The sequence below is a fragment of the Poecilia formosa genome, unplaced genomic scaffold (assembly GCF_000485575.1).
Source record: "Poecilia formosa unplaced genomic scaffold, Poecilia_formosa-5.1.2 Scaffold557, whole genome shotgun sequence".
NCBI classification, from domain to species: domain Eukaryota; kingdom Metazoa; phylum Chordata; class Actinopteri; order Cyprinodontiformes; family Poeciliidae; genus Poecilia; species Poecilia formosa.
This window is the reverse complement of record NW_006800496.1, coordinates 94,950-121,876: the sequence shown is the minus strand read 5'-3', so window position 1 is coordinate 121,876 and position 26,927 is coordinate 94,950. Positions and strand designations below refer to the sequence as shown.

Genomic DNA, 26,927 nt, shown 5'->3' with positions numbered 1-26,927 from the left:
TTGTCAACAAGAGAAGTAATGCTTTGTCCCAGATAAAGACATGCACATTTGTTGGGCTGAAACAGGAATGTGGGAGACAGAAGGTGGGTCGTACCCTGTGTGTTTTAGGCCCATCATTATCTGAGATACACAGCATAACCAGGACAACGGGGAATAAACACAGACCCTGTCATCCTGGAGATCACGTTGCTTGTTTAGCTGTGTTCGGGAAGAACTTCCCTCCAAACGGAGCTCGACTCAGACAACTGGGTCAGCTGTGTGGAGCGAGGAGAAGCTCTCTGAACATCTGTACAGTTTAACTGCGCACATGTTGGCTGAGGTCAGCTGGCCGCTCTGTGTAATTCTCATTCTTCGGAGGTGGATCATCGCAGCCGCGGGGCTGACTCATGCCCGGCCGAGTTAAAACCGCCGCAGCGCCCGGGAACACAAAGAGTCTGCTGTGAGGCTCTGCTGAGCACTTCTCACTCCATAAAGCGCCAGCTGTGGACCGGACCTGTGGACGAGAACCTGATGATGGACGGACCAGGACTCCTCCTGCTGCTGCTGCTGCTGCTGCTCAGCCTCAGAGCCGCACTGTGTGAGGTGGAGTGGACAGAGCTAAACGAAGCAGAGGTAAAGTTACATCTGGCTTCATCACTTAATTAACCTTCATCTTCCAAATGTAGAAATCACTTGTGAAAATGAATGTATCTTTTTGTTCCACACACAGGCGTATTTGAAGCAGTACGGCTACTTAAACGACCCAGCTGACCCACAGGACCCGTCTTACCTGGAGGAGGTCATTGAAGCACTTAGGTGACTTTTATTGCTGTTTTCTTGTAATCAAACAAACTTAGACTAAACTTAAAGGTGCCTGCTGTTGCAAGCAGGCGTTTCCAAAGAATAAATGTGTTAATTAAGCATCAGTTTGCAGATGTTTAATTGTCTTAAACTGTGAGGTCAGAGTCTTCCAGAGGGTGAATGAGCTGCCCCCTACTGGAGAGTTAGATGAAGCCACGCTTGGAGTGATGAGGCAGCCCCGCTGCGGCTTGGAGGATCCGTTCAACAAGAAGTTACACAAGTACAAAGTGATGGGTGAGTCGGGAAATTTAGTTTCATTTTAGCCTGAAAACGTCAGTACCTTTTCTATCAACCAGCCGTCTTTGAGAGGGGTAAAAAAAAAAGAAAAAAAAATCACGTAGTTTTGCAAGTAATCTGAAGTCAAAAACTGGACAGTTGGAGAAAATCACACAGCAAAAAAAGATGTTATGTTACAAAGTAAAGGTTCAGAAAATATAGTACCTTTAACAAGAACTCAAACCTATTTAAAGCCAAATTATCTTTATTTGTGGCAGGTCGTGATATGAGGATTGTTTTCGTCATCAGACAGTGGAGTTAAACACAATGCGAGAAAACGTGTTAGAGACAGTTAGAGATGTGCCAAAAATGGTCCAGTTAAAGTCCAGGTCTAAATCTTTTTGAGAATCACTCCACTCTGACCTGAAAGAACAGGCAGAGATTTCAGTTCCAGATGTGCAAAGCTGGTGGAGACATAACACAAATGTTCTGCAGATGTAATTTCGAGTGTGATGACTCAAAAGGCCTGGATCCTTGTGAAACCACACTTTTTAGGTTTCACTGTGTAAACATATGAAAACTATGTATCATTTCCTTCTCCTATTAAACTGTGCGCCACTTTTGCGCTTGGTCCACATAAAATCCTAATGAAATACTTTGGAGATGTGTCGCTACAAAACGTGAAAAGGTCTGACTGCCTTTAATGGCGACTCACAGTAAAGGATTCTCGTCTCTCTCAGGTCGTTGGAGGAGGAAGAGTCTCACCTACCGCATCCACAACTACACACCTGACATGGTGAGGTCGGAGGTCAGGAAGGCCATCCGCTCTGCCTTTAAGTACTGGAGCGACGCGGCTGACCTGACGTTCACAGAGGTCGACTTCGGCAGAGCAGACATCAAGATCTCCTTTCATAAGAAAGATGGCTTCTGCTCAGTCCCGTTTGACGGCCGGGGTTTGTTCCCTTTCCAAATCCACTCGCTGTTCCCCACGCAAACCATTTAGCAGGAGTGTAATCCTTCTGTGTGTGTGTGTGTGTGTGTGTGTGTGTGGATGCTCCTTGCAGGTCACGTACTGGCTCATGCTGAGTCACCAGAATCTGGTGTCGTCCATTTTGATGAGGACGAGTTCTGGACGGAGGCGTCGTACTACGGCACTAACCTGCGTATCGTGGCTGCCCATGAAATAGGACACGCTCTGGGACTGGGCCACTCCCAGTTCAGGAGCGCTCTGATGGCGCCAGTTTACGCTGGTTACCGCGTCAACTTCAGGCTGCATTCAGACGACGTCAACGGCATTCAGACACTTTACGGTAAGTGCAGTAAGAAGAGTTCCTGTGACGGTTCATGATAATTATTATGATTCTGACGAAGTGAATCAACCTGGATATTATTAATTTTTATAAAGTTGAATGCCATCCCATCTAGGGCTGTTGTAAACGAATATTTTAGTAATCGAGGTACTCGAATCATTCGAGGAATCGTTTCAGCCCTAATCCCATCCTTAATCCACAGAGTTTAAACTCTTCTGGGAAGGCAGTATTATGTAGAGTCGACTTCTTTTAGCTTTACTTGATGTCATTATGTTACTCGCACATCAAAAACATACCTGGAGTGCTGCTTTGATTCTTTCATGCATGTCTGAGAAACCTTTCATCCTTTTTCAACCTTTCTATGCAACCTTTTGTGTAAAATAACCATGTTTATGAACACAAACTAAACAAAGAATACTGATCTAAATGGTGACATGTAGAAAATGTTGAGTAATTATGCTCAGGTTTACGTAAACTTCAGCTCATACGTTGCAGAAATCTAAGAATCCAATGTTTCCACTCTCCGAAGTCTATTTTTTTTTAAATGTAAAATCAATCTACTCAAAGAAGAGAAGCAACAGAATACGACAGGTATTTTTGAACCTACATAAAAATACCGCAGACAACGTATATCAGTTTTCTGACCAAGCGTTTGCAAAAGGAGAAGACTCAGCAAACTGCTCCTCCAAGCCGTTCACTGAGCGTTCTGGCCTCCTTTAGTTAGAGCTGGTCTTTTATTTTCAGAAAGAAAGAGCTAAGCAGAAGAGAGACAGAAGGCATGTTATGTCTACACACAGGTCAACTAGCCCTTTCCCTGGAGAGCGATTTCTCTCAAGGGTGGAGGGAACAATCAGTTATCCTGCAGCAGGAATACTTGGTGCCAAAAGTTTTAACACAGCAGTCAAAAGTTTTAACAGTAAAGAGTCTAACACTTCTAAATGAAAATCACAATAATCTATAGTAATATAAGTCTGCTAAGGTAAGATCAATATTATTATTATAAATGTAAGAATGATAACAACACAAAAATCCTAACAGAATATAATACTCAAGTAAAAGTGCAAATATAATTATGTTTCCCCCCCAAAATGTAACTCGGGTAAACATAACCAATACTCCCCATCTCTGAACATAGTTAACAAAATTATCTTGTTCACAAGCTTAACGGGAAATAGGCAGTAGGCATTTAAATGAGCAGCAAAATGTATCCCAACTCAAGAGAGCAAAAACTTTACTTTCATGTCCCAATATATCAAAAAAGGGAAAAATTTATGATTCCTCAAACTTCAATTTGTGTTGCAGGCAAACCCATCAGCACCATAACGCCCAGTACACCGACCCTGGGCAGCCCGGTGGAGAGCAGCTCCATACCGAACCCCTGCACTGCGGACCTGGACGCCATCATGTTGGGTTTGTTACCTGACACCTTGCTGCAGGCATCATGACCATTTAAAAGATGAAATAACCATGACTACTGTACTACATTTTGCTTCGATTTTCAAAGTGCATATATGAAATTTACAAAACAAACACCGTTGACTGGATTGAAAGCGATTGTTAAATACAAAAAAATGTTTTATAGATACTAGAATAATATCAAAATCTGTTTATTCAGGACCTTGGGACAAAACCTTCGCCTTTAGTGGGGACTATGTGTGGACTATCTCTGACATGGGCCACAACAGTCCGATAAGGATCAACAGACTGTGGTGGGAACTCCCGGGAAGCCTGAACGCTGCTGTCCACTCGCAGAGAACCAACAAGACGTACTTTTTTAAGGGTACAACCATTTCTGTTTCATAACGCCGAGCATCTGTTGGATTTCTTCTGCTCTGGAGCTGCTGCTTCTAAACATTAAACGTCTGGACTCTTTCTGGTCACAGGCAGTAAAGTGTGGAGGTACACGAGGTTCATGCTTGACTATGGCTACCCCAAACAGGTCAAACGCGTCCCTCCTAACATCGACGCAGCCTTATACCTGCAGATTAACCAGAAGCTTGTGTTCATAAAGGTAGGAATAAAGCACAGTGGCATCTCAGTAAATTAATACTTTAAAAATGCTTTGGTCATTTTTAAAGAAAAAACGTCACAGGATGTTTTTAAGTGCTTATTTATGTTGATTTGTGTTAATTATTGCTTACAGCAAATAAAAATCCATCAATACTCTGCAGTAAAGCATTCAATTCTTTGTTAGTTGTGCGTATCAGTGCCTACCTCAGCTCAGGTAAAACTCTTGACGACTAGCCTCACTAGCTAGTCGTTAAGCTAGCTAGTTTAAGATAGCTTAACTAGCTGCGTTTCCATTGACCACAGAGTTAAGCTAATTTAAATTATGAAAATAAATTCACTTTATGGAAACACGACAATTTAAAAAAAAAAAAAAACTCAGGTTTTTCATAAAAAGTTTTTTTGTGCTAAGAAGAGGTAGTTTTTAATCAAAATCTGTGTATTTTGTAAAACTACAATGGAAACGTTGATCACTCGAGTCACGTGATCAACAGCCGGACGTTACGACCGGTGAAAACGACAAGACAACAGGAAGTAGTTATCTCTCACAGCATCGCACAGTTCATAAAAAAGTTGCCTGTCATTCCAATGTGTTGCATCCATAATCCTTCTGTAAAATCATTGAATTATGGCTGAATTATGAATATAATCTCATGTCACTCTTTACATATTATTTTTATTGAGTTATCATTTGAACCACCTTGTTTATGTGTGATTTTGATTTAATTTCTTATTTAATGGAAACACTGCCATTGCAAAATTGTGTTTTTTGACATTACCCATCTAATGACTAAGATTTATGCACATTTGGGAAACACTGCTACTCAAATTCCTTTGGATGGAATTTGCCTACAGTCCTACAGGATACCTATTGCTTGTAATTTTGTTTTCTCACGTTTTTTTGTTCCACTAAACTTTTCATTAATAAGCCCGGGCAAAACTCTCCACGAACAGTCAGTTTCTGCAGCTATTTGTCGATAACCCTCCTTTTGAATGGAGTCAGTGACTCCATTGTCTTCCCCATGATTTTGTTGGTATTTTTATGTGAAACTGCTTTTGAGATTGTTTTTAGCTGTAAGCTATAATACTGAAATAACGCATAAGATACTTATTGAGATGCACCTGCCTTCATGTTAACAATCTCACCTGGTAGTTATGTTTTTTAATCCTAACTCTTTGCTCTTCACCTATGCAGGGATCGGACCACTGGCAGTTTGATGAGGTGAAACCCAATTTTTCTTTCTACCCTAAGCCGCTGAGCAAGCTCATTAGCGGGTTGCCGTCCTCTCCTGACGCAGCCTTCACCTGGAACAACGGGAAGATCTTTTTCTTCAAGGGCGACAACTACTGGAGAGTGAACGAGCAGCTGAAAGTGGACAGCTGGTACCCGCTGAGCAAGGCGGAGCGATGGATGAGATGCTAGCGGCCCACCACCAGGGGGCAGCAGCAACCAGAGGACGGGATTCTGACTCCAATCCGAGGGCATTGACTAATGAACAACCTCAACATCAGTGATTAATTGTGAATTGGTGAAAAATGGCGAGAGACTGACTGACTTAACTTCACTGGATTTTATTACTGTTGAGCCCCTTCAGGCTGATTTATGGAGAGCAGAAAGTCTCCACAGGCTGATGAATTATGTAAGCTTCAGTATAATCTTGGAGAGAAATCGAGGCCATCTGTTTTTCTTTTTTCTTCCACATATGTGTTGGATTATGTGTCGCAACACTTTTGTTAAGATGTTACATTATGGCTTCTTTCTTGCATGTTGTGCATGTTCTGGATCAGATTTTTTTGTTTGGTTTTTTTTAAGAGAAAATGTGAGATTTTATACAATAAAAAGACATTGTCAACATTGCAAACGTTTTGTTCTGTCAGCAGAAGAAGCTGTTCACAATTGCATAAAAATCAGATAACTATGCTACGTTCATAGTGATGAAAGAACGCTCTGTCCTGCATTGTGCTGTCTGCAGAAAAAAAGAGAAGAAAAAAAAATTGGAGGCGCCATGGCAACTCCAACCAATCAGAGGGTAGGAAATCCTCCCCATGACCTCTTTATTGTGGATGAAAAATCCAGTGAGTAATGCTGCTGGAGTTGCTAAGAACCAGAGGAGACAAACAGTGCGGCACATCTGAGCCAAATTCTGAGTTAAAACTGTTTTTTATTAAAATCTGTGAAAACTATTAACAAGTATTTACACATTCAGGCAACAAGTGTGCTGTTTTTGAAAAACAACAAATGAAACATTAAATCTTTAAACACAACCTACAATAAAAAAGGCAACAACAAAAACCTCAAACATGCAGTTTTGTCCTTTTTCTAAAAAAAACACTACCAGGTACTAGATTATCACATAAATTACGTTTATAAACATTAGCATACATCTTTTACTGACTGTGTTCTGACCAAAGCTATTAAGTAAAAAAAAAAAAAAATTAAAACAGATCTAAGTGTAGATCTAAAACAGATCCTGGAGGCTCCAGCAGAGAGAACTTTGGAGAACAGTTTTTCTGCAGTTTTTTCATACTTTACATCGTCAGATGCCATTAACTCACATCGCATCTCACTGTTTATTCACACAGAAAACAAATAGAGATGCACCAATCAATTGGCCAGAGATCAGAAACGAGCTAATTTTCCCTCACCGAGCTCTGATCAGATATTCTGAACAATCAAACCATTTCACTCATTTTTCAGTGAATAGCCCTTCTTGGATTGAAAACACTGTCGATGCAGTAATGTAATGCTAATGCACTGGTGCATATGGAGATAAAACAGAACATTAGTTACATTCTGATGTGTAAAATGTGATTTAATCTTCTCAAAACTTTGTGGATCAGTGTTTTCTAATATTTCAGTAAAATGTTAAAATGAGAATGCGAACGTAGGAAAGGTCCAATGTTTCCAACAAAATATTTTTTATACCAACTTTTTGCATAATGTCTAAATGTGATTTAAATGTATAAGAAATCAGCTAGAGATCAAAATAAAATTTTTGATCAGCTCAAATACTGAGGCATTTTTTTTTTTTTTTACAATTTTATAAATGGATAAAGAAATACCACCATGAAAAGATAATTTTTTCCAGTAAAATCTCTTTTCTGGCTGGTAAATATTTACCGTTTAAGGTGCCGACCAATCCCCATTAATTCACCACTTTTTGCTGAGAAATGCATTTTTTTTTTTTTTGCAAGTTAAATGAAAAAAAAACTGAACATATTTACATTTTGATGCTGTAAGTTAAACAAAACCAACAGCAGGTACCTTGATGTGTTTTTCACTGAACATCAGATAAAGGAGTTCAGAATAGTTCAGATAAATATTAGGGAAAGTGAATAAATGGGGATGTTTTTGCTGTTTATGTTATATTAAATGCAAAAGTGGAACATCTGCTGAGGAACCTGCAGTACATGTTTTACAGAAACTAAGACACTAAATCTGCTCAGACCGCAAAGACGTTTTGAAAATCAGCAGAAAAACAAAAGATTGGTGCATCTCTAAAAATGAAAAAAAAAAAAAAAAAGAAGTACATAAAATCAAACGCATTACTTCATCGACTCCTACAACCACCCAACTAGCATGTGAGACACGTAATACTAAAAACTCTTCATGGTAATGGCTAACTTCTGAAGTACAGTACACTAAATGCAGAGACACGTCTGTTTCTGAGGCTTCCAGTTGTTGCCGTGTATCAAATACACAATAAGTGGAAATGGGAGACCTTTTTCTGTTAGTATCGACTGGATACTGTTTCTCCGAGAAACACAGTGGTCATAGTGGTTTAAACGCCATCAAAACAGAGTTTGATGCTTGTTATCCCTCAGTGGCATTCTGTTTGACACACAGGACTCACCGCAAAACAAACAAAAACACACACAAAAAAAAAAACAAACAAAAAAACACATCCTCGCTACCAGATCTACTTCACAGCAATTAGAGACACTAGAGCAGTTGGCATGTGCTGCTCTGCGTGAGGAAGACCCCCTGACCGAAGGAGTCTCCTGATGAAGGCACCTCCCACCAGGAAGCAGGAAGTCCTGCCGTTTTGCTCTGCGTTGGGTCAGACCCTGACGACCGGAGTCGTGGCCGTGAGGGGAACCATGGATCCGGTCTCGCAGTCCATGTCGACCATGGTCGGGTTGGTGGTGCCGAGGCTGCTAAGGGAAGTACCTGTTCCCATCTGCCGATCTCGCAGACTTTGCAGGTAGCTCTGAGAAGACGAACGGCAAACACAGAGAGAGAGAGAGAGAGAGAGAGAGATGAGTTATGGAGGAGAAGTAAGGCAGAAAACATTACCCACTCATAAAGACGTTTGCTCGTATTTAAACAAATAAGAAAAGAAAAGAAAAAAAAAGAAGTCACTACAGCACACGCCTTGTTGGGAGACACTGACCGGTGCCAGTAGATCCCCAGCGTAACGTTTCACTGGGGTGGCTTTACGGCGGTATGTGCCTTCCTGCCCACCTGCCTGCTGTCGCTTCTTGGTGTCCTTCTCTCGAATCCGCATCAGCTGAACCCGCTTCTGTCTACGGCTGATGACAACTGCAAGAGGAAGGGCAATTTGAAACCGGCCTTTGGAAACCGATCGTGTCTGTGAAACGCTGACCGAAACATCAGTCACGAATGCTTTCAGCAAACCGTCTAGGTTTAAGCAAACACGCAGCATTTTAAAGGAACAATTCAGATTTCTGACGTTTTTTTTTTTGTTTTTTTTTTTTTGCTCTGGCCTGAAATTAGCTTATTCTTTAGAGGTCCTTCAGTATCTTGTTAAGACAATAACTCTTGTTCTTTACTTGGACATTAAATAAGTTTTAATCTCAGGGTTTCTAGTGCAAAGAGAGCTCGTGAGTTTAGCAGAAAGGAGTTTTGTGTCATCAAAATATTTCTGTTTGAGGTTTTTAGCAACATCTAAAAAGTGTCAACTGAAAAAATTTCTGCAATTTGTCAAGTGTGAAAAATGTAACTTTAAAATGTTTCATGAAAGAATATAACAGATTTTCTTTTTGTTTGTTTGTTTGTTTTATTGGAAATCTATCTAGTAACAATGAAGACAAACTCAAGTGTTCAACGGCACCAAAAACAACATGATCTGGAAATCCTTCACTTCTCTAAAACTTGACTTTCACCCTCTGTGATGCTTTACTGCGCACTTCTCCAGCTGCTACGTTTTTAAAATCATCTCATTTTCGGCCTGATCCGTCTCGACCTCTGACCAGCCGACCACAAACCAGTCAGTGAACTCACTGCGCTGAGTGTTACCAGTCTGTATTAAGACCAACCCTCTTCTGTGCAGACGCTGTAACAGTGTGAAGAAGACTAATAAGCTATTTCCAGGATCTGTGAGTTGCTTAAGTGAAGTTAGAGGAAGCGCAGAGAAAAAAGAAGCAGTTAAAAAGAAAACCGTTGTCAATAATATCTCCACATTTCTGTGTGGTTCGGTTCGAGAGAGAGCAAGATAACAGATAACACGAAGGCTTCCTGTAAGATAACAAAAACAGCTCCGTTTTATGCTTGTAAGCTTTCAATCTTTGTCTTCAGTGGAAAACGCTGAATTTTGAAACCTTTTTAACAACCCAGAGTTAAGACTTGGATCTGCATGCTCTGGGGAATACGGACGGAGACATAATACAAGGTGCTGACCATGTGCGTAATTATTTTGTTGATGTTTTCGTGAAATAAAAACTTTTGTTTATAGATCCCGCCTGTTTCAGACAAAAATAATGAATGAATGACCTGGTCGTGGCAGGAAGGCTGGAGAAAATATTTAGAAGATTGTTCTAAAATTTTATTGTGCTACACTTACTAAAGAGAGCAAGGAATTCCCTAAGATTAGTTTTTTGAATCAGAAATTCAGTTCAGAGAGCGAGTGGTCTTTATGCGTTTTGCCATTTGCCTCGTTTCCATCTTGGTGAAGAGAGAGCTTTGCCTTTCGCCTCAGCTCTCGGTTTACTGGACTCAGCTGTCTACAAATTAAATGTTTCTTGTTCAATCAGAAGATGAACACTTAAAGTGTAACTAACCCCAAATCAACTATTTTTGTTGATAAAATCTACTTAAATAGGTTATTTTGAGTCCTATCTTTCGTTTCTTTGCAAATGTTGACATTTTCATGTTCATTTTTTCAGTTCTGCGACATTTGACCTAAAACCGTCTCGCTGGTTGTAGCGGTGCAGCTCGGTACGACTTTGTATAAAACCATCTAACTCAGACGCACGGCCCCGCTCTGTGGACAGTGAGTAGTTCGAATGATGAGCGTTGCCATGGCGATCAGTGCCTCAGCTTTGCAAAGGTGTGATTTATGTGCAACATGGACATGGAGTGGAATGGCTCTCCTCTGCTCTGACTTATTGGTGAAGGTGGGAATGGACGACTGTCAGACTGACTGCAGTGGTGAGGAAGCGAAGGCGTTGTCGCCATAAAATCTCTAACAACCCAGAAAAACAACCGCTAAATTTATCACCAGTTGATTTAAAAAAATAAATAAAATACTAGTAGAGTCTGAAAAATCGGTAAATATAGCGACAAAGCGGATAGGGTTAACACATAAATGTACCATGTCAAGTTAAAACAGAAGAGCTGTGATAATGTTACACTTCCTAAGCCAAACCGTATGTTTTCCTTACCCTCGGTGTGTGAGAAGCTGTCACCCGTCATCTTCCACTGGATCAGTACTCCTATGAGGCTGAGGGCGGGCCAGATGCCCAGAATAACCCAGCTGTACCAGCACAGCGCCGGCCCGGGCGTGAGGCGCAAGCAGTCATACACGTGATTGGCGAGAGCCAGCATCTCCACAAAGTAATCAGCGCACACGGTCATGATGGCGGCTCCGAACACGGCCGTGGAGAGCATGGTGAAGGCCTTCTGCCACTGCAGCGTCAACACGGCGAACAGCATGCCGGTGCCCAGCAGCGTGCCCAGAGGCACCCAGAGCGTGGTGGGCGTGTAGAACTGGTGAGTGACCAGCAGGCCGGCCAGAGCCAGCAGGAGTCCCAGCAGCAGGCCGGTCATGAAGAGGCCGACGCTTCGCACCAGCATGGTGACCAGGCCGCACAGCAGGCCGATCCCGAGGCCGATGCCTGCGCTGGCCTCCACGCTCAGCTGAGTGTCCAGAATGTGCTCCTTGTGGCACAGCAGGAAGATGATGACCGAGCCGAACATGAGACCGGACAGGAACATGACGGCCTTGAAACAGCGGTAACCTAAAGCAGGAAACACACACACACACAAAAAAAGACAGGAAATGAACAGAGCAACTAACAGTAATCCAAAGATATAACTTTAAATACGCCATGAACTATGGGGAAACAAAAAACAAAGAAAGCGGTCCTCACCAAAGAAACAGTAGATGATGCCAAAAAGGCAACACATGGAGCAGATGATGGTAGGGATGATGTCATATTTTCGCTCAATTTCCAAACTGCAGGAGTTGACCTCGGCCACACCTGCCCCCCCGCCCTCGGGGCTCAGCCCAGTGGGATCAGCCATTTTGGTTGGACAATGGACTTCAGGATTAATGCCGACCTGCAGCTGCTGTTATCTAAGGTCCATCTGTACAAGAGTCGTGACTGTAGGAGAAAAGAAAAAATATTAAGGCAAACCTAAAATCACCTCGCAAAGTATCACATTAACTGAAGTGGAGGGGAAAAGATTTCAAGCATTGTGTGCATTAGCATTCCTCCCTCTTAGACACTACATTTCTTCAGGGAACCAGCTTCTGCTGCAGTTACAGCTGAAGGTGTTTTGGGGAAAATTGTCAACCAGTTTTATGAATCCAAAAGCTGAGATATTTGCCTACTTTTTGTTAGAAAATGTTCAACATTTAGCTTGAATGACACTTTTAGCTCGTCATAATTGTGTCTGTATCGAGGTTGCTAAGGTGAATCCCTGTAAAGTTTTGTGTTTCTTTCTTTTTTTTCCAAGAACGATCCTGCATTTACCACCATTCATCTTTCCATTAACTCCAATGAGGTTTGGTCTTTAAGACAAACATCCCCACAGCATGATTCTACCACTACCATGTCTCGCTGTGGGGATACCGTCTTCAGGGGTAAGTACTGTGATTTTACGTAAAGGAAAGAAAACTAAATTTAGTTTTCACCTGAGTTTGCAGCACGTATCTGTCTGCTGGTCTATATCACGTAGTCCCATTGAAAAGCGCTGAAGTTTACGCTGGTAAAGTAACGCATTCAGCATTCACAAGCTGCTTATTAGGCAAAGGAAGTGTACCGGTTCTTCTAGTCTATAAGGTCGTTTTCCAAACTGGTCTGTAGGCACAGCTGCCATCATAACCACCAACGTCCATCTGCTGACTCTGCAGTTTCCTGTGAAGCGCTCGAGTCGTGAACTAAGAGTTCTCAGATTGATTGAATGAAGTGGCAAATGAGCTGTAACATTGGCTTTTCAGTGAAAAATCTCTCCACCCCGTTTCCAGCTCTGTCATTTTTTTCTTCTTCTCTGTTTTCAATCGGTTATTCATATTTAAAAAAATAAAAATCAACTGTGTCGTCAATTTAAAACACATCGCCCCTCGTTGGGTTAAAACTTGAACGCCCACAAGCACAATATTCATATTTCTCTTCCGCTTTAAAACATTTTCTAGAACTTTTGCTTTTCTTCTGAGAATTTCTGTTTCAGAAGCCGTCCACCCTCTATTTGTCTTAAAAAATTATATGACATTTAAGCCGTCAGGTCTTCGGGGAGCCGCAGAGGGCTGAAGGCGTATGGGTGGACTGCTCCTTCTCTGCGAGGCTGCTGGCAGGCCTGCTGTATGAGCTCACCGCAGCTGAGATCAGATTACAACTTGTCTACCTCAGACAAACACTCAGGAACAAGCAGTTCTGTCTTTTGAGCGAAATAACGCACTGCTTCCTTCTTTATTGTCATACCTACTACCATTTTCTTCCTTACCTCAACGTTTTTAAGAAGGAGGAATATGTTTGTTTTTTTTATCCTTAAAGCAAAAATGAGTCACAATTGTTTTGACATGTTTGCAGACATGAGGCCGTGTAATTTGCGTGTCCTGCCCAGGAATGAGTTTAGCAGGAAAAAATGAGAGCAGCGGAAAGTTTTCCTCTCTTCTTCAGTCACAGTTTTTCTACACCTATCCTCTTGAGATATTTATGTTTTACAGCAATTAAAAAAAAAGAAAAAAGGAACAGATTATATGAAACAGAACAGAAAATATAACGATCCAAAACAGAAAATATAACGTATTTAAAATGGCACGCATTGTTGTCCAAACAGTTTTAATATGAGACAAACAAAGCGACGCAAATTAAAGAGCTTTATCAGTGAGGAAACAAATAGTTTTCTGACAGGATGAGGGTTTGGACTGTTGCCTTAAAGCAAGAAGAGAGTCTTTGTGACAACTGCAGGGTGTGTGTCATGTACATTTCAGGAAATTCAAAATAAACTCCAAATTTATAACAGATGTGAATTCATGGTTGCAAGTAGAGACTCTGCAACCCCGAATCTGATTAGAGTTCGAAACAACAACTTTTTGTTTCCTTCTTGTTTGGGCGGTGCCGAGATCTAACGCTTCGCGTTTAAGAGGAGAAATACGTTCCTGCAAGTTTAAACTTGCACACGGTTTGTGTAAAAGTGAAATGTAACTGAAATTAAATGAAAAGTTGACTGGCGTGAAATATATTCCTTTTGTGGGTGGATGTTAGTTTAGTCCAACTTAACGTGACATCTGGTATGGAGAACCTGATTGGTTTAGATTTGAATAAACCTCGGCCCACCTGTCTTCCGATGATGAATAGAAACTCACCTGTGAATCACGCAAGTCTTAAAACCTTAGATTTGTTTTTTTTTGTTTTTTGGTAATCAAACATAGCTAAATCTATACAACGTACAAACGTATTGAGCCTCAATCCTATTTAATACTAAATGTTTTTACAGATTCAAACACATTAGATACTAACAAATTCCCACAAACCTGTTGCATTTCAAGAGCTAATTAGAGATTCTCCAGTTTTCAACTTGATGGGCCCTGACCGATCAGAAACTCACAATTCTACACTTTTTCCCCCCATCAGTGAATGCACCATGCTAAAAGTCACCATGTTGTGCAGATGCAAATAGTTGTCAGACTCGTGGAAACTGACAGCTTGGACTCGATCCCTCAAGACTATTCTGACTTTTAAGATAGATGATCCCTTTAAAGTTTACCTTTGCTTCTCGCACAACCCCACTCACTACACTTCTCATTTTAAACATTAGATGCCGCTGTAGATAGAATATGACATTTATGAATAACGGACAGAAGAAGAACCAGCTGAACCGCTTTTAGCAGTTCAGCTGGTTACATGGTTACATGGGTCTAAATGTTAGGAAACAAAGAAGATCTTGAGGAATATCACATCTTGTAGTGTCAAGATGTGAAGTTGGGTCTCATTTTTCATACACTCCTTTTCACGAATAGAGTGCGTTTACTGGAAACAATGCTGTGGAACACAGTGTTCTAATATGCCACCACCAGATATGTTATTTTTATGTGATGCCAATATCTAGTTGTTGACATTTTTTTAAATCAAGAATGAGAAATTAAAATACACTGTTCTATGTGGTCCTCCAAGTGGCCTGATAATTCTTAGCCAATTTAGTCACACAGTAGATGAAAATATAAGTTTTAATTTTTGTTTCAAGCATCCAGCATCCAGAGGTGAGTAAAGCACCTTCATAGCTTAGCATGATATTGTAGTGAGGTTTTTATTGGGTCACATTTGAACCACAGCTACATTGATTCAGTAGCAATGACACACATAGGTGGTTTTTGGGGTGATCTATTTTTGTGTGTTAGATGCTTCAAAAGTTTTATTGTCCTATTGCATCATGTCTTCAAACACAGTTGAAATACTGATACAAAATAGTGTGGCTGGAGTATGACATACACCTCCCTTTAAACTCCCTTTAAACCAGCTTGTGAAAACATCTAATTTGCTCTCAGATTCTATATTGCTGCTTTTACTGCATGCAGAAAGTTACAAAAGTTTGGATGTGAATGACAGGTTGAAACAAAAATACCAACACCTCCTTCCCAACAGCCAAAAACAACAGGCATAAACCAGGTGAGTCACAGGGGGTGAACATGTTTTAGCGTACACTGCTAACAGTAATTAGCTCAACAATAACAAAAAAAAAATTGTTTTTTTTTCACTGACAACAGCTTGACTTCTCAGGCAAAACACAGATTTAAACTGTAATCCGTTGTTGCTTTTTACGTTGCATGTTACAGATATAAAAGGTAATAAACTTTGCTTCTTCCATCAGTAAGTTGTCCACAGACTGCAATTAAATATGATTTTTTATTTTTTTTTTACATCGCTGGATAGACTGTCAAGCTAAATGTTGTCCACTTTCGATGAGCTGCTGAGCCTAGCACAAAATAAAGATTACAAGAAAGTTGTTGGATGATGCACAACGGGCTTTTTGTCCTTTCCCTGTTTGGAGTATAAAACGTGTTTTCAGTGAAAACATACAAATTATAACCAAGGTGATGTTATGATGTTCTGCTACAGATCTTGGAGAAGACCAGCTAACTTACACTGAATATTCTCTCGCAGCTCAGGCTTGATTATTCATCATCAGGGGGTTTTGTGATTTTTGCGGGGCCTCACAAAAGTTTAGTTAGATAGTCCTGCTTCTTCTTTGGACCCCCCACTGCTGCCATTCACCAGTTCATTGAATCTGTATAGTCAGCATCTATATAAAAAGCAAGCAACTCGGGTTGTAGCAGTATCCCTGCTTCTCCCCGGCATCTTTATGCGCTCTCCTTTTCGAGTCTGCATGGTTTCCTCTCAGTGCCACTAGAGGTCACAGCATGGGCCTCAGAGTCTTTGTTTTGCCCCATAATGGCTCTATTCTCCCCCAGCAGCATTGACTTCCAAGCCTGCCTTGACATAAGACACCACTGTGATGAAGGGAGGTAACTTGAGACAGCGACATGGGAGTGTACTACTTCACACTGCTAATGCTGACTAAAACAGTACTTTAATGTGAAACAAACTCTCAGAGGTGCAGATAAACAGGGTCTCAAGTTTGTTAATGCACATTTTAACCTGTTAGCACGGAGCCACATCGAACTCTGGGCTGTTTGGACTTTTTCCGAGTCAGGATTACCAACTTTAGGGAATCTATGAGACTTGTTTAGACTTGAAACTCAGAAATGACTACTTGTGAGTACAAATTGTTTTGCAGCTATACTCTACAGCCCAGGACATTTGCTGTCAGCGTTTTTCATTTAGATTTCCAACAGAGAAAACCAGTTCCACAACCAAAAACTTGGTTCTTGTATTACTGCTTGAGCTTCTTCTTTCAAACCTGTTAGTATGATGTTTAATCTTCTTAATTAAAGTCAAAAAAGTCAGAATAAAAAGTCATGAATGCATAAGAATGACAAAAGATCATATTCTCTGTTAGCTTCCTACTGATTGGCACTTAGAGACATCTAATAAAGTTGGTATACCAGATGTAGCTACTAGAACAGCTATTTCAGCTATCTAATGCTGTGTGCAATGTTGTTTATACACACTGTCAGGCCTTTAATATCTTCTAATGCTATTATTAGAGCTTACATACAGATAAGAGAACAGAAATGCAGGACAGAAGTTGTGCAAAACAAACAAAATACTGATTGTTTGAAAGAGCATTTATGAACTGAGATGAAGAGTTTATATGTATGAAGAAACACATACAGAGTCTTACTGCAGTGTGATCAGAAAATTACATCAGAACCTGCATATCAAAACTGTCTGGAAAAATAACTGGATCTTAGTTTTGTTTCAACAAAATCATTTCAGAACTGACTAGACACACAACGTTTTTCTTTTCTTTTTTTCCCCCCCCATTTATTATAAATGTTTTACGGTAAGGATTTTAACTACGAGCAAAATCAATTTTTCACTGCAATCAGAAATAACAATAAAAAGTCACTTGCCGCTATTTTCCAGTCCTTAAAGTGAAATCGGACTCGGGCAAAAGAAACATATCAGAAGAATAGATAAAAACAACATTTTCTGCCTTTAATGTCAAATGACTGGCTTGAGTCATTGAGTCATTTAACCCTTACATGTTAAATGTCAGTAAATATTAAACGCTTACAAATAATTAAGTAGCCACTCCCTTTTTTTTTTTTTACTGTGTGGAAAAATCAAAGCAGGCTGCAGAGAGGGGGGCTGTAAGAAGATATTTTTTGCTGGCCTTAGATACCCTCTGGTTAAATTGTGAGCGGAGCAGGTTACAGCGCTCAGCTGCCGGGGAAGACCCAAAGCTGACTTCAAGTTCTCCACGTTGCTAATTTGGGTGTGTTTGAGCAGGGCACAGTCTTGTGTGGTCACAGCCGGTGGTGGTGGTGGTGGTGGGGGGGGGATTCTGCAATTCCTCCACTTAAATGACAGCCAAGACCAGCTGAGAGGCCGGAAAACCTGCCGTGTTACGGATCGCTGTCCTGCATGCTGGCTTTAAAGATCCACCCAGGATCACACACANCACACACACACACACACACACACACACACACACACACACACACTAGTGGCTGTAAATCAAGGCACCTTAGGAGTCGAACACAGCAACCAGCTGAGGGACCAGCCAGGTCTTGACAACCGTAACTACGGGTGCGAAAGCCAAAAGGTCTCGGCGGGACCACAAAGTGATGCAACAGTGTGTTGTCAACATCACAGCTCCTCATCACACAATAGCATTTGCTCTAAGCCATTCTGAGCGAGACATCAAATACCGAGCTTCCTGTCTCTCCACGGCAGGAAGTGCAGGACCAAAAGAGGAAGTGGAACATCATGTTTCAGCAGGAACTTAATCCTGTGTTTGTGACAAGGAGCAGAAACAGAAGAGAGTGAGTTTGGTCATCATGCACGGAAAGCAAAACTCACAACGGAGAACCAGGTGAAAGTACAGCCGGTTAAATAAACACTTTGATCCGAGACTCGAGGAGAAAAACGAGCAGCGTAACGACACGATAAAAAATAAGCTCTTAATCTGCCCCCGCAGGCTGATCTATAAGCGAAACCATTGTGTTGCAAGTGTGTAATGTGCATGGCTGCAACCGAGACGGGATTTTGCACGCGACAGTTACTATGATTTACGTCTGTTGAAACAGCTTGACTAAACAAATACAGTCAGCTGATTTTTTTATTTTTTTACCTTTACCAGTCATTTCAAATACGCTTTCGCTGAACTCAAACTCTGTTTTCGAGCCCGTTGCAGTTAATTAACACTTAAACGTGTCAAGAAATAATTCATGTCCAATAATAAACTTATGAAAACAGCTCATTTATTGGCTCCTGAAGAACTAAACACTCCTGAACATAGCACAACACCGAAACTAGAGAAGCACAGAGAATGTTGGCTTAAAATCCAACATTCTGCTTTTAAACCACTTGAGTTAAATATACTGAAAAACCGTAAGCTCATTCTGGGGAAATTTTACGTACCCATATCTGACGCCCGATGAAACGTGTCGGATGCGTCTCCAGCTCTGAGGGATGTTCCACGCTTTTTCCACTCTACAAAACTAGCAGCCGGTTGGACACATTTTTGCTTAACGGGGACAAACATCTTTGACAACCTGCGAAGCCCCTGCTGCGTAAACTAAATGGTATAAAGAAATCCTGACATTTAATATTGCAACAATGATACTTATTGTGACTTCCCACATGCTCCTCACTTGAGTCTCCCAACACAAAGGTAAATAAAGTAAATGAAACACCGTGTGGCCCAGTTTCACTTACATTTTCCTATCAGTCACTCAACTTGTTGGGTTTATTTTTGAAGTTAAAAGAGCCAGAGACAAATGAAACATGAGTGGAAAACCCCTTAAACACCATGCCTCTGCTGCTGTGGTTTCTAGTACAAAAACACGACGGCTGGCAGGCAAGAAGGAGGCTATATGGAAATCTCTGTACATCCAGTCCAGAAACCATGTATGCATCTTCTAAAAAATTTGTACCTGGAAGTTGCATACATGTCAGAAAAATATCATTATGCAAAATATTCATATCAGCGTGGATTTAGGATTTCTTAAAATTATAACATTTCCACATACCGTCATGTGAAGAGAAAAATGTTACTTTTCTGGATTTCCAAACATCTGTTAAGTGCGCTCTCTAATTAGTTGCCTTCACTCTGGATTAAAAACTAAGCTTCAGTTTCTTCACTCTTGTTAAATCTGCAGAGGGACAAAAAGCATGTTGCTGCATGATGCATGCTTCATGTGTCATACGCGGCATGCGCTCATTAACATGGCGACTTCCATCTGCAGATTGAGTTGCACCAAGTCAGAGCTGTAATTCAAATGTTATGGGTGGAGTGCGCAGCGTGTGGGGTAAGGAGGGGCCGTTCCATAACTCTCTATTAAGGTCTGTGGTGCAGAGGAGCATTCAGTAGGCGACGTCCATATGTTAGTGAGAGCCTGACGGAGGGGTACGATAGCGTGAGCTGCTGCTGAACAAGTTGGACGGCAAACCCTGAAAGTAACCACAAATTATGCAGAAATGCCCCAGGCTGAGATGCTAGAACGTACATCACCACCTGGCAGTAAAACGATGACGGAGAAATTTTATCATTCAGATATTATCCAGTACTTTGGAAAAGTCTTGAGTCAACTCTTTATGCGTTCCTCCCAACAAGCCACCTTACGTGTCAACTTTTAAAGTGGAAAATATGACTTTCAGTCAGATAATCGTTATCTGATTGAGATCGTGTTTGTCCTCAGCACACAAGCGACATGTCTTCACGATCTCGTGTGAAATTATACTGATGCTCTAACAAAAAATTACAACTTTCCAGCACATGATTAAAGTCTGACTGATAAGATGCAGAAGAAAATAACCAGCATGGTCCTGGCTGTCATGTCAGTTCTAGCCCCCCTCCCCTACTTGTCACTGCCGACCAGCTGGCTGAACTACATTCCCCACTCTTGCAAAAAGACAAATCAGACAGATTGGGAAAAATTCCCGTCCATGGCGTGAGCTCCACCTTGTAAAGGCAACAACAACTGGCAAGCTACAAGCAGCATGTTTATGAAGCAGTCGGCAGGTTACAGACACTCTGACTAATTACGAAAGTAAAGAGCATGACAGCAAAAAGGTTGAATGTTCTGAGAAATAAGCACTTGAAACTACCACTAAATTTAATGGCTGTTTGTTCTACGCATGAAACTCAATGCAATAAATACACTGAGTAGATATAGTTACTAAAGTTATAAGAATCAACACACTGTTTTAGAGGCAGTGGAAAGTAAAGCTGAACAATATATTGAACAATAATCGCTGTTTTTATGTGGGTAATAATAATATCTCAAATCCAAATGAATATTTGATGCTTTAGAGCATTTCCTGTGCCATTGCTTTTTCAAAGATATATTTTGCCAGTCGTACTGAGTTTCAATATCTTAAATGGCCTTAACTGATATAGATGTTCGTGACACACGTGGTAAAGCTCGGGAAGAGTTGTGAGGACATGTTCACACTGACAATCGTAAATATGGGGTCACACTATACTCTAACTCTAACCCTAAGGGTAATATTCAAGAACAAGAATAAGATCCTAATTTCTTGTTTTCCTAAACAAGAAATTGCAAAAGGATTCTTGCATTTATGTTTAAATAAAAGCAATCAGACTGTATCGTGCATTTTTGTACTCAATTTAAGTGTAAATACTAAATAACTGTTGCTAAAGTATAGAGAAATTAAAGGTACCGTAAACATTTTGGCTATAGCATGTGTGTATTCTTTGCTGAAATTTTGCTGAACTTATCTAGATTTATGGTTTTTTTACTTTCTTCCATGTAGATGGGGTTATTGTGCAAGAGCCCAACAGGTCAGTGTTTTACATACAAAGATGTGATTTAAATGAAGAGTCTGATAAAAACAGAGCTGTGTTTCAGACCTCCAGAGTAGTGGCCATATATGTCAGCTGCAGCTCTGTCATTTAGCGCAGCCTTTTAGCTCTCTTTGTTAAATTCCACTCTGCGGTCACTGAACCTCCTACAGCAATCTCACAAACCTAGAATATCATCCATGGCCTTTATTTTCCTAGTCAGCCAGGCACCCTGTCATCTGAGCTATGTTTAAAGCACCATAAGTAGTCCATAGTAGGATGTTTCAGAGTTACTGCAACCACTTTCATTGTGGCTACCGTTTGGACAATGAGGGTTTTCTTGCAGGAAGGAGTCACCAGACTCCTCCATCTCCAACACAAACTTGTGTTGTTCAGCATTTCAGCTCTCCCAGACAGACTACCTCTGCTACAGCCGCTCCATACTACAGACAGGGTGGAATCATAATCGAAACAATAAGGACAGAGTGAAAAGCAGTCCAACTTTGATCAGCCTCTGGCTCTCTGTGCCTCTTTTCCTGCCTATCCTTATTTTCCCCCCAGAGCTAGGAAGAGTTTCCTCTTTGGGTTTCCACAGGGATTAAACCATCTGGTGCAGGCTGTTGGAGCAGCTCTGCTCTGCACCGAGTGGCTGTAAGTACAGACTGTAGGCACCCCAATAAAGAGAGCGCCTGAAGGCTGTCATCAGAGTCCCAAACCAAAAGGCAATCCCAAGTCTGATCACACAGTAAAACCAAAGGGCAGGGCTTTCTGGGAGCAACAGGGTTCATAAGTAGACATTATATAAATGTTTCACAAAGGAGGGTGGAAGATATCTCATACTAGGCATGGCCCGGAGGATAAGATTCTCTCAGGATGATACCCCTGAGCAAAGATTTCACAGTTTTGTGGTTTCTATACAAAGCTAGCTTGTACTTTTTAGAAGAATGGCTTTCTTTAGTTTTATAAAAGTAACGGGTGGCCCTCCTTTAGTGTCCAAATCATAGCTGTTCATGTTTTCTACAACCAGAAATACATATATATTTTTCAGAAAGGTGGGTTTTGTATTTCTTGTAAGCAAGAAAACAAGCACATGAACAGCAACAAGTGGTGGAGGGGAATAGACGATTCAGTCAGAGAAGATTCTGCTAACGTCAGCATCGTCACAGCATTTCATTAGCATCATCATTGAAACACAGATAAAAAAAAGAAGTAGATTATGTTAAAGTTTAACTTAACAAAATTAACTCAAGTCTTTAGTAAAAGCTGAACAATCTTCCTTGTGGTGTGTCCTCGTTGTTTTTGAGTATTTCAAGTCCAAAATACAGTAATAGCACCCAACCAGAAGTCGATTTTCTGCCTAGGAAAGTCAAAGCTCCTCAAGCAGCCCAGAGTTTAGAACCCAACATTATCGCTGTGCATAGCTAATGGAGGGAAAGCTGTTAGTACACTCTTTTGCATTTAGCACTTCTGTTTGCTTCTCATTGAACAAGTGGCACAAGTAATGCTGTAAAATATTGATTTGTGAGCATGTACTTTTACTGTTTAACCACATTGTTTTCAGCTGGAAACCTGAACCAGCTCGCCGTCATTTTCACATCCGAGCTCCGACTTCAGAGAAAAACGAAATTCATCGTCGGACTCTCACATGCTCTGCATAACAAGCCAGGACTAATTAGCATATAGTTCTGTGAAACCCTGATATTAACGCCTGGTTCAGTGGTTATGAATACAGCCTTTATTACTCTGGGTCATCACGTCTTAGTCCTCAAATGATTTGCCTTAGTAAGGATAATGAGGGAACTCCTGTAGCTTCCAAGTTGTCACTGTTTGTGTATTTCTCAGCAAAAATGCACATATTTTTGTTCAAAAGACAGGAACTAATCTTTAAGCAAGAAAATGAAAAGTAGCAGCCTTCATTTAGCCAGCTGACAGGCAGTGTGCAGCGGTAGGTTTAGGATGGTGCCTAGTTGTGACTCTCGTTGAAAGGGCTTTAAGTCGTTGTGAGGGCATAACAAGCTTTTGAGGTTTAAACCTCTAAAGTTAAAGGTAAAATTCAAGGTAAAAAGCTTACCTTTAATTAATTGTAGAAAGCTCGAGTCTCTGGTATTTTCACTGACATCTCATTGAAATATCCTTAAACCCCACTGAAAGTTTTAAGAAAACAACTTTTAAAAACCTTAGTATACAAGATTTCCCCCAGAAAACTTGCTAAGCCCGGTGGTTGGGTGCTAGAGCAGTCAGCCCGTCGTGTTTTTGAGTTAAAAAATGCTTAAAGTTGACAGGAAATATGAAAATATCACTTGATAATTATGTATTATTGAAAGATTGGAAGAGAAATACCTGAACACCAACTATAAAATCTTAAAAAATGCAAACATTTTAAAAAGACTTTAAAAAATAAGCAATGCTTAGCCTGGTGGGGGCACAAGAAAAGCCTGGTCGCCCGCCAGGCTTATAATACACTGATATATTTTGACAGCACAAACTGTCCTAAGCTGTTAGGTACAGACATGTGTACCTGCGCAAAAAACACCTGTTTCAGTGCTTAGCATTTACAGCCCATATTACTCCGTATCATCATGGATTTATAGTTGCGACCTTGAGCAGTTTCCAAGACTAAAGTGGTTATGTTTTTTGCAAACAGACATATTTGTTGTTATGAAAGAATTTCAGCCAGCTGACTGGCAGTGCACGGCTACATGGAGGTTTGCTGTTATTCTTTGCCAGAGAAGAACTGACATCTTATGTAAAGAACGTGAAATTGCATGGATGTCTTAGCAGAAACACTTTTTTTAAGCAGTTTTAAAAGCTTACTTTTTAAAACCTTGCTATGGCTCACGACTTCTGGTTAATTACACTAACTTGGTTGTATTTAAGTTAGCAATAATAAATAAAATTACAAATCTGAATGAGATTTTGAGAGCTTTCTTGTCATTTTTGGACTCTTAGACGACCCGTTTATATATAAGCCAGGACTAATTAAGACACATTTCTGTGGGACTTTGGTATGAACGCCTGGTTCAGTGCGTATGAATACCGTCTTTATTATCCTGTCTCATTATGTCTTTGTCCTGAAAGCCTGAAGGATAAGTTGAATTATGTGCTTGAAAAGAGAAACGTTTTATTGCAGCCATGGAGGCAGCCTGGCTACGTGTTCTGTAGCAAACATCTCCAGCTGAAGACTTTGGCACCAAGGAGTCGAGATCCGGGATAAAACATTTTCCAAACAAAACCGATCCAGGTTAATACAGAGGTGCTGGTAAAGAAGTTTAACTGACTGAAAACACCAAGATTTCCTAACACCGTCTTAAACTTTTCAGAAGAGCGAGCGTTAAAAAAAAAAAAAAAACAACTCACCGATCAGCCGAGTGTCGGTTCTTCAGCTGAAACTTCTCCTTGACAATCCGCTCCGACAGGCAGGAAAAACTGCCCACCATTCAAAAAAACAAAGACAGGGAAGCTAGTTACCAGGGAGAACCGGTTTTCTCTCACTTTATCCCGAGGCTGTGTTCAAACTAGGAGGCTTCCTCCGACACGAGCGGCATCGTTTTGTTCCTCTCCCTGCTTTATGCAAATCTGTTTTTCTCTCCCTCTCTCTCTTCCTCCCTCTCTCTCTTCTGACGGCAGATGTGAGGAAGGTCAGAGCCGCTTTCTGCTTATAACCGTTAAACTTTCCGTCTGGGACTCAACAGGAGTCCAGACCTGCCACTCTGAAAGCAGAACAAAACAAAAAAATCTTAACACAGCTTCTTTTCTCCTCCTTTTTCTAAAACAAATAGCACAACAAAAGAGAGAAAAGTTTTTTTCCCCTCCTCCTCCCCCCCGCGCCTCGGGGTAATCCTCCCCTTCCTACCAGCATCCAGCCTCGGCAGTTGGACCGTTGGAGAGCCGGGGGCTGCTGGGAGGGGGCTTTAGCCTGCAGGGCTAGCTGCCCCAACAGCAGGCTGCTAAAATGACTTTTCACCTCTTGTTGTATCTGAAGGAAGCAATGGTGGACTTATTGGGTTATCAGCTGCTAATTTAATTCAAGCTATTGTTTCCTGATTAAACTTGTAAATAGCGTTAAGTTAGCCAGGGGCGGCCCAGGATTTTATGGGGCCTTAAACAGAATTTGATTTGAAGGGGTCCTTTCACACAGCTAAAAAAATAAATAGATCAGCTTCTCAATATTCATTTTTGCGATTTTCTGTATCCAGGATTTACACCAGGATATAGTTAAATATTCAGTGGAACCCCAGCTATTAACGGTTCAGCATTCTCAGTATTCAGATTCCGATCCGCAGATCTTTCTGTGGAATATGACTCCAAATTATTTGCGGCAAGTGTGCCTATTTGCAGATTTATGCATATTTTAAATAAGCGGCAGAAAATGCAGCTTAGGTACCTGAAATACCTAGGTGCAAATCTACTCGACACATTATTAGCTGGAAGCCCAATTCATCTTCCTTGACTACGATTGCCTGTACAGCCAAGAGCGGAGTTAAAGTGATCAACACGGCCATCTTGGGTTCCATATCCAACCTTGAGACTTTTACTGCATGTCCTCCCCCCTTCTCTTTCTGCCCATTTCCTATCTGGCGACTGTCAATAAAGGCCACAATTATGCAAAAAATAAAAAATTTAAGAGAGGATGGATGAGTGATACAGATGTGTTACTCAAACATTTGCTAAACTGACTTGTGTTATAACTGTCTTTGGGGCCCTAAGTCATGCCATGACGAAGTTTGCTTCAACTAGATGAATTTAAATAGAGGATAACGCTGGGTTAGTAGCTTAACAATTACACTTTCTGATAATTAAGATCAGAAAGTGATCTTAATTATCACTTAATTAAGTGATAATTAGTCAGGCTATAATCTGACTACAAAGACAAAAAAGATCCCAAACACAATTTGGATAATCAGGGTCTTATCTGTGTCTTTGAAGCTTAAAGCTTTTCAAAAACATTGATTTAATCAGTTAGATGGCACAATAAGTGAAAGTTTGAAAATATCTAAACTCTTAGTAGGATTTAATTGTCCTTAAAATGATTCACAAGCCTTCATTTTTGGGCAAAGCCATGTGCTTCGCCCCCATTTGTTCATTACGCAACAGCATTATGAACAAATGACGGCATTTGGCAAACAGCACTCTTAATAAGGGCCTCATTTATAAAAAATCACTTCAGTCAGACTCAATAAGATTCTCACGTCGGGTCAATAATACAGGATTTGGAATTCAAAGCTGGAAATTTTAATCAATGCTATATTTTTTATGTTTTATATTAAAACTTGTATTTTGATGGGTGCGGGGAGTAAAAAGCTGCAGACAGGACCCCGACGGATTGCACTGGCATGATCAGAAATGAAGTGCAGCTGAAAGGATTGGCTGCAGAAGCACTTTTCCTTCGCAGCGCCTGCCAGACTCACAGGAGGTGGTTGTTTGAGTACACAAACAACCTCATAAAGGTGCCTGATGAATAAAACCTAACAGCGTGGCTCCTTTGCTAAGCATATGCATGATGTTAGTATATTATCTAATCTTAAATGTTAAATACGTGGTTGCACAATGTCATTACTTAATGATTTTTGGACAGTATTCAGTGGTTTATGGTGTCTTTTTATAAAATAAATAAATAGCAATGCTGTTTCTCCTTATAACTTTAACACCTAATGATTAAGTAATAAACAGTTACAAGGGCGCTTTAAAAGGCTTTTCAAAAGCTGAGTTATAAT

At 40.7% G+C, this 26,927-nt stretch overlaps 2 protein-coding genes across 3 annotated transcripts; one reads left to right on the top strand and one right to left on the bottom strand.

Annotated features, from left to right (window-relative positions):
• On the top strand, positions 1 to 6,809 carry mmp19 (matrix metallopeptidase 19). Its single transcript, XM_007540735.2, has 9 exons — positions 1 to 612; positions 710 to 795; positions 944 to 1,074; positions 1,797 to 2,009; positions 2,121 to 2,366; positions 3,669 to 3,776; positions 3,982 to 4,146; positions 4,250 to 4,377; positions 5,569 to 6,809. The coding sequence occupies exons 1-9, from the start codon at positions 511 to 513 to the stop codon at positions 5,794 to 5,796; spliced, it is 1,407 nt and encodes a 468-aa protein (XP_007540797.1). The 5' UTR covers positions 1 to 510; the 3' UTR covers positions 5,797 to 6,809.
• LOC103129579 (transmembrane protein 198-like) lies at positions 6,698 to 25,155 on the bottom strand. Of its 2 annotated transcripts, none has more exons than XM_007540733.2 (5): positions 24,571 to 25,153; positions 11,706 to 11,939; positions 10,998 to 11,573; positions 8,768 to 8,916; positions 6,698 to 8,584 (listed from the first exon to the last, which is right to left on the bottom strand). In XM_007540733.2, the coding sequence occupies exons 2-5, from the start codon at positions 11,857 to 11,859 to the stop codon at positions 8,435 to 8,437; spliced, it is 1,029 nt and encodes a 342-aa protein (XP_007540795.1). In that variant the 5' UTR covers positions 11,860 to 11,939; positions 24,571 to 25,153; the 3' UTR covers positions 6,698 to 8,434. The 2 variants fall into 2 exon arrangements, with proteins under 2 accessions (XP_007540795.1, XP_007540796.1); XM_007540734.2 differs by having other exon boundaries at positions 8,448 to 8,584; positions 8,839 to 8,916; positions 24,571 to 25,155.
• Positions 25,156 to 26,927: the final 1,772 nt, after the last annotated feature.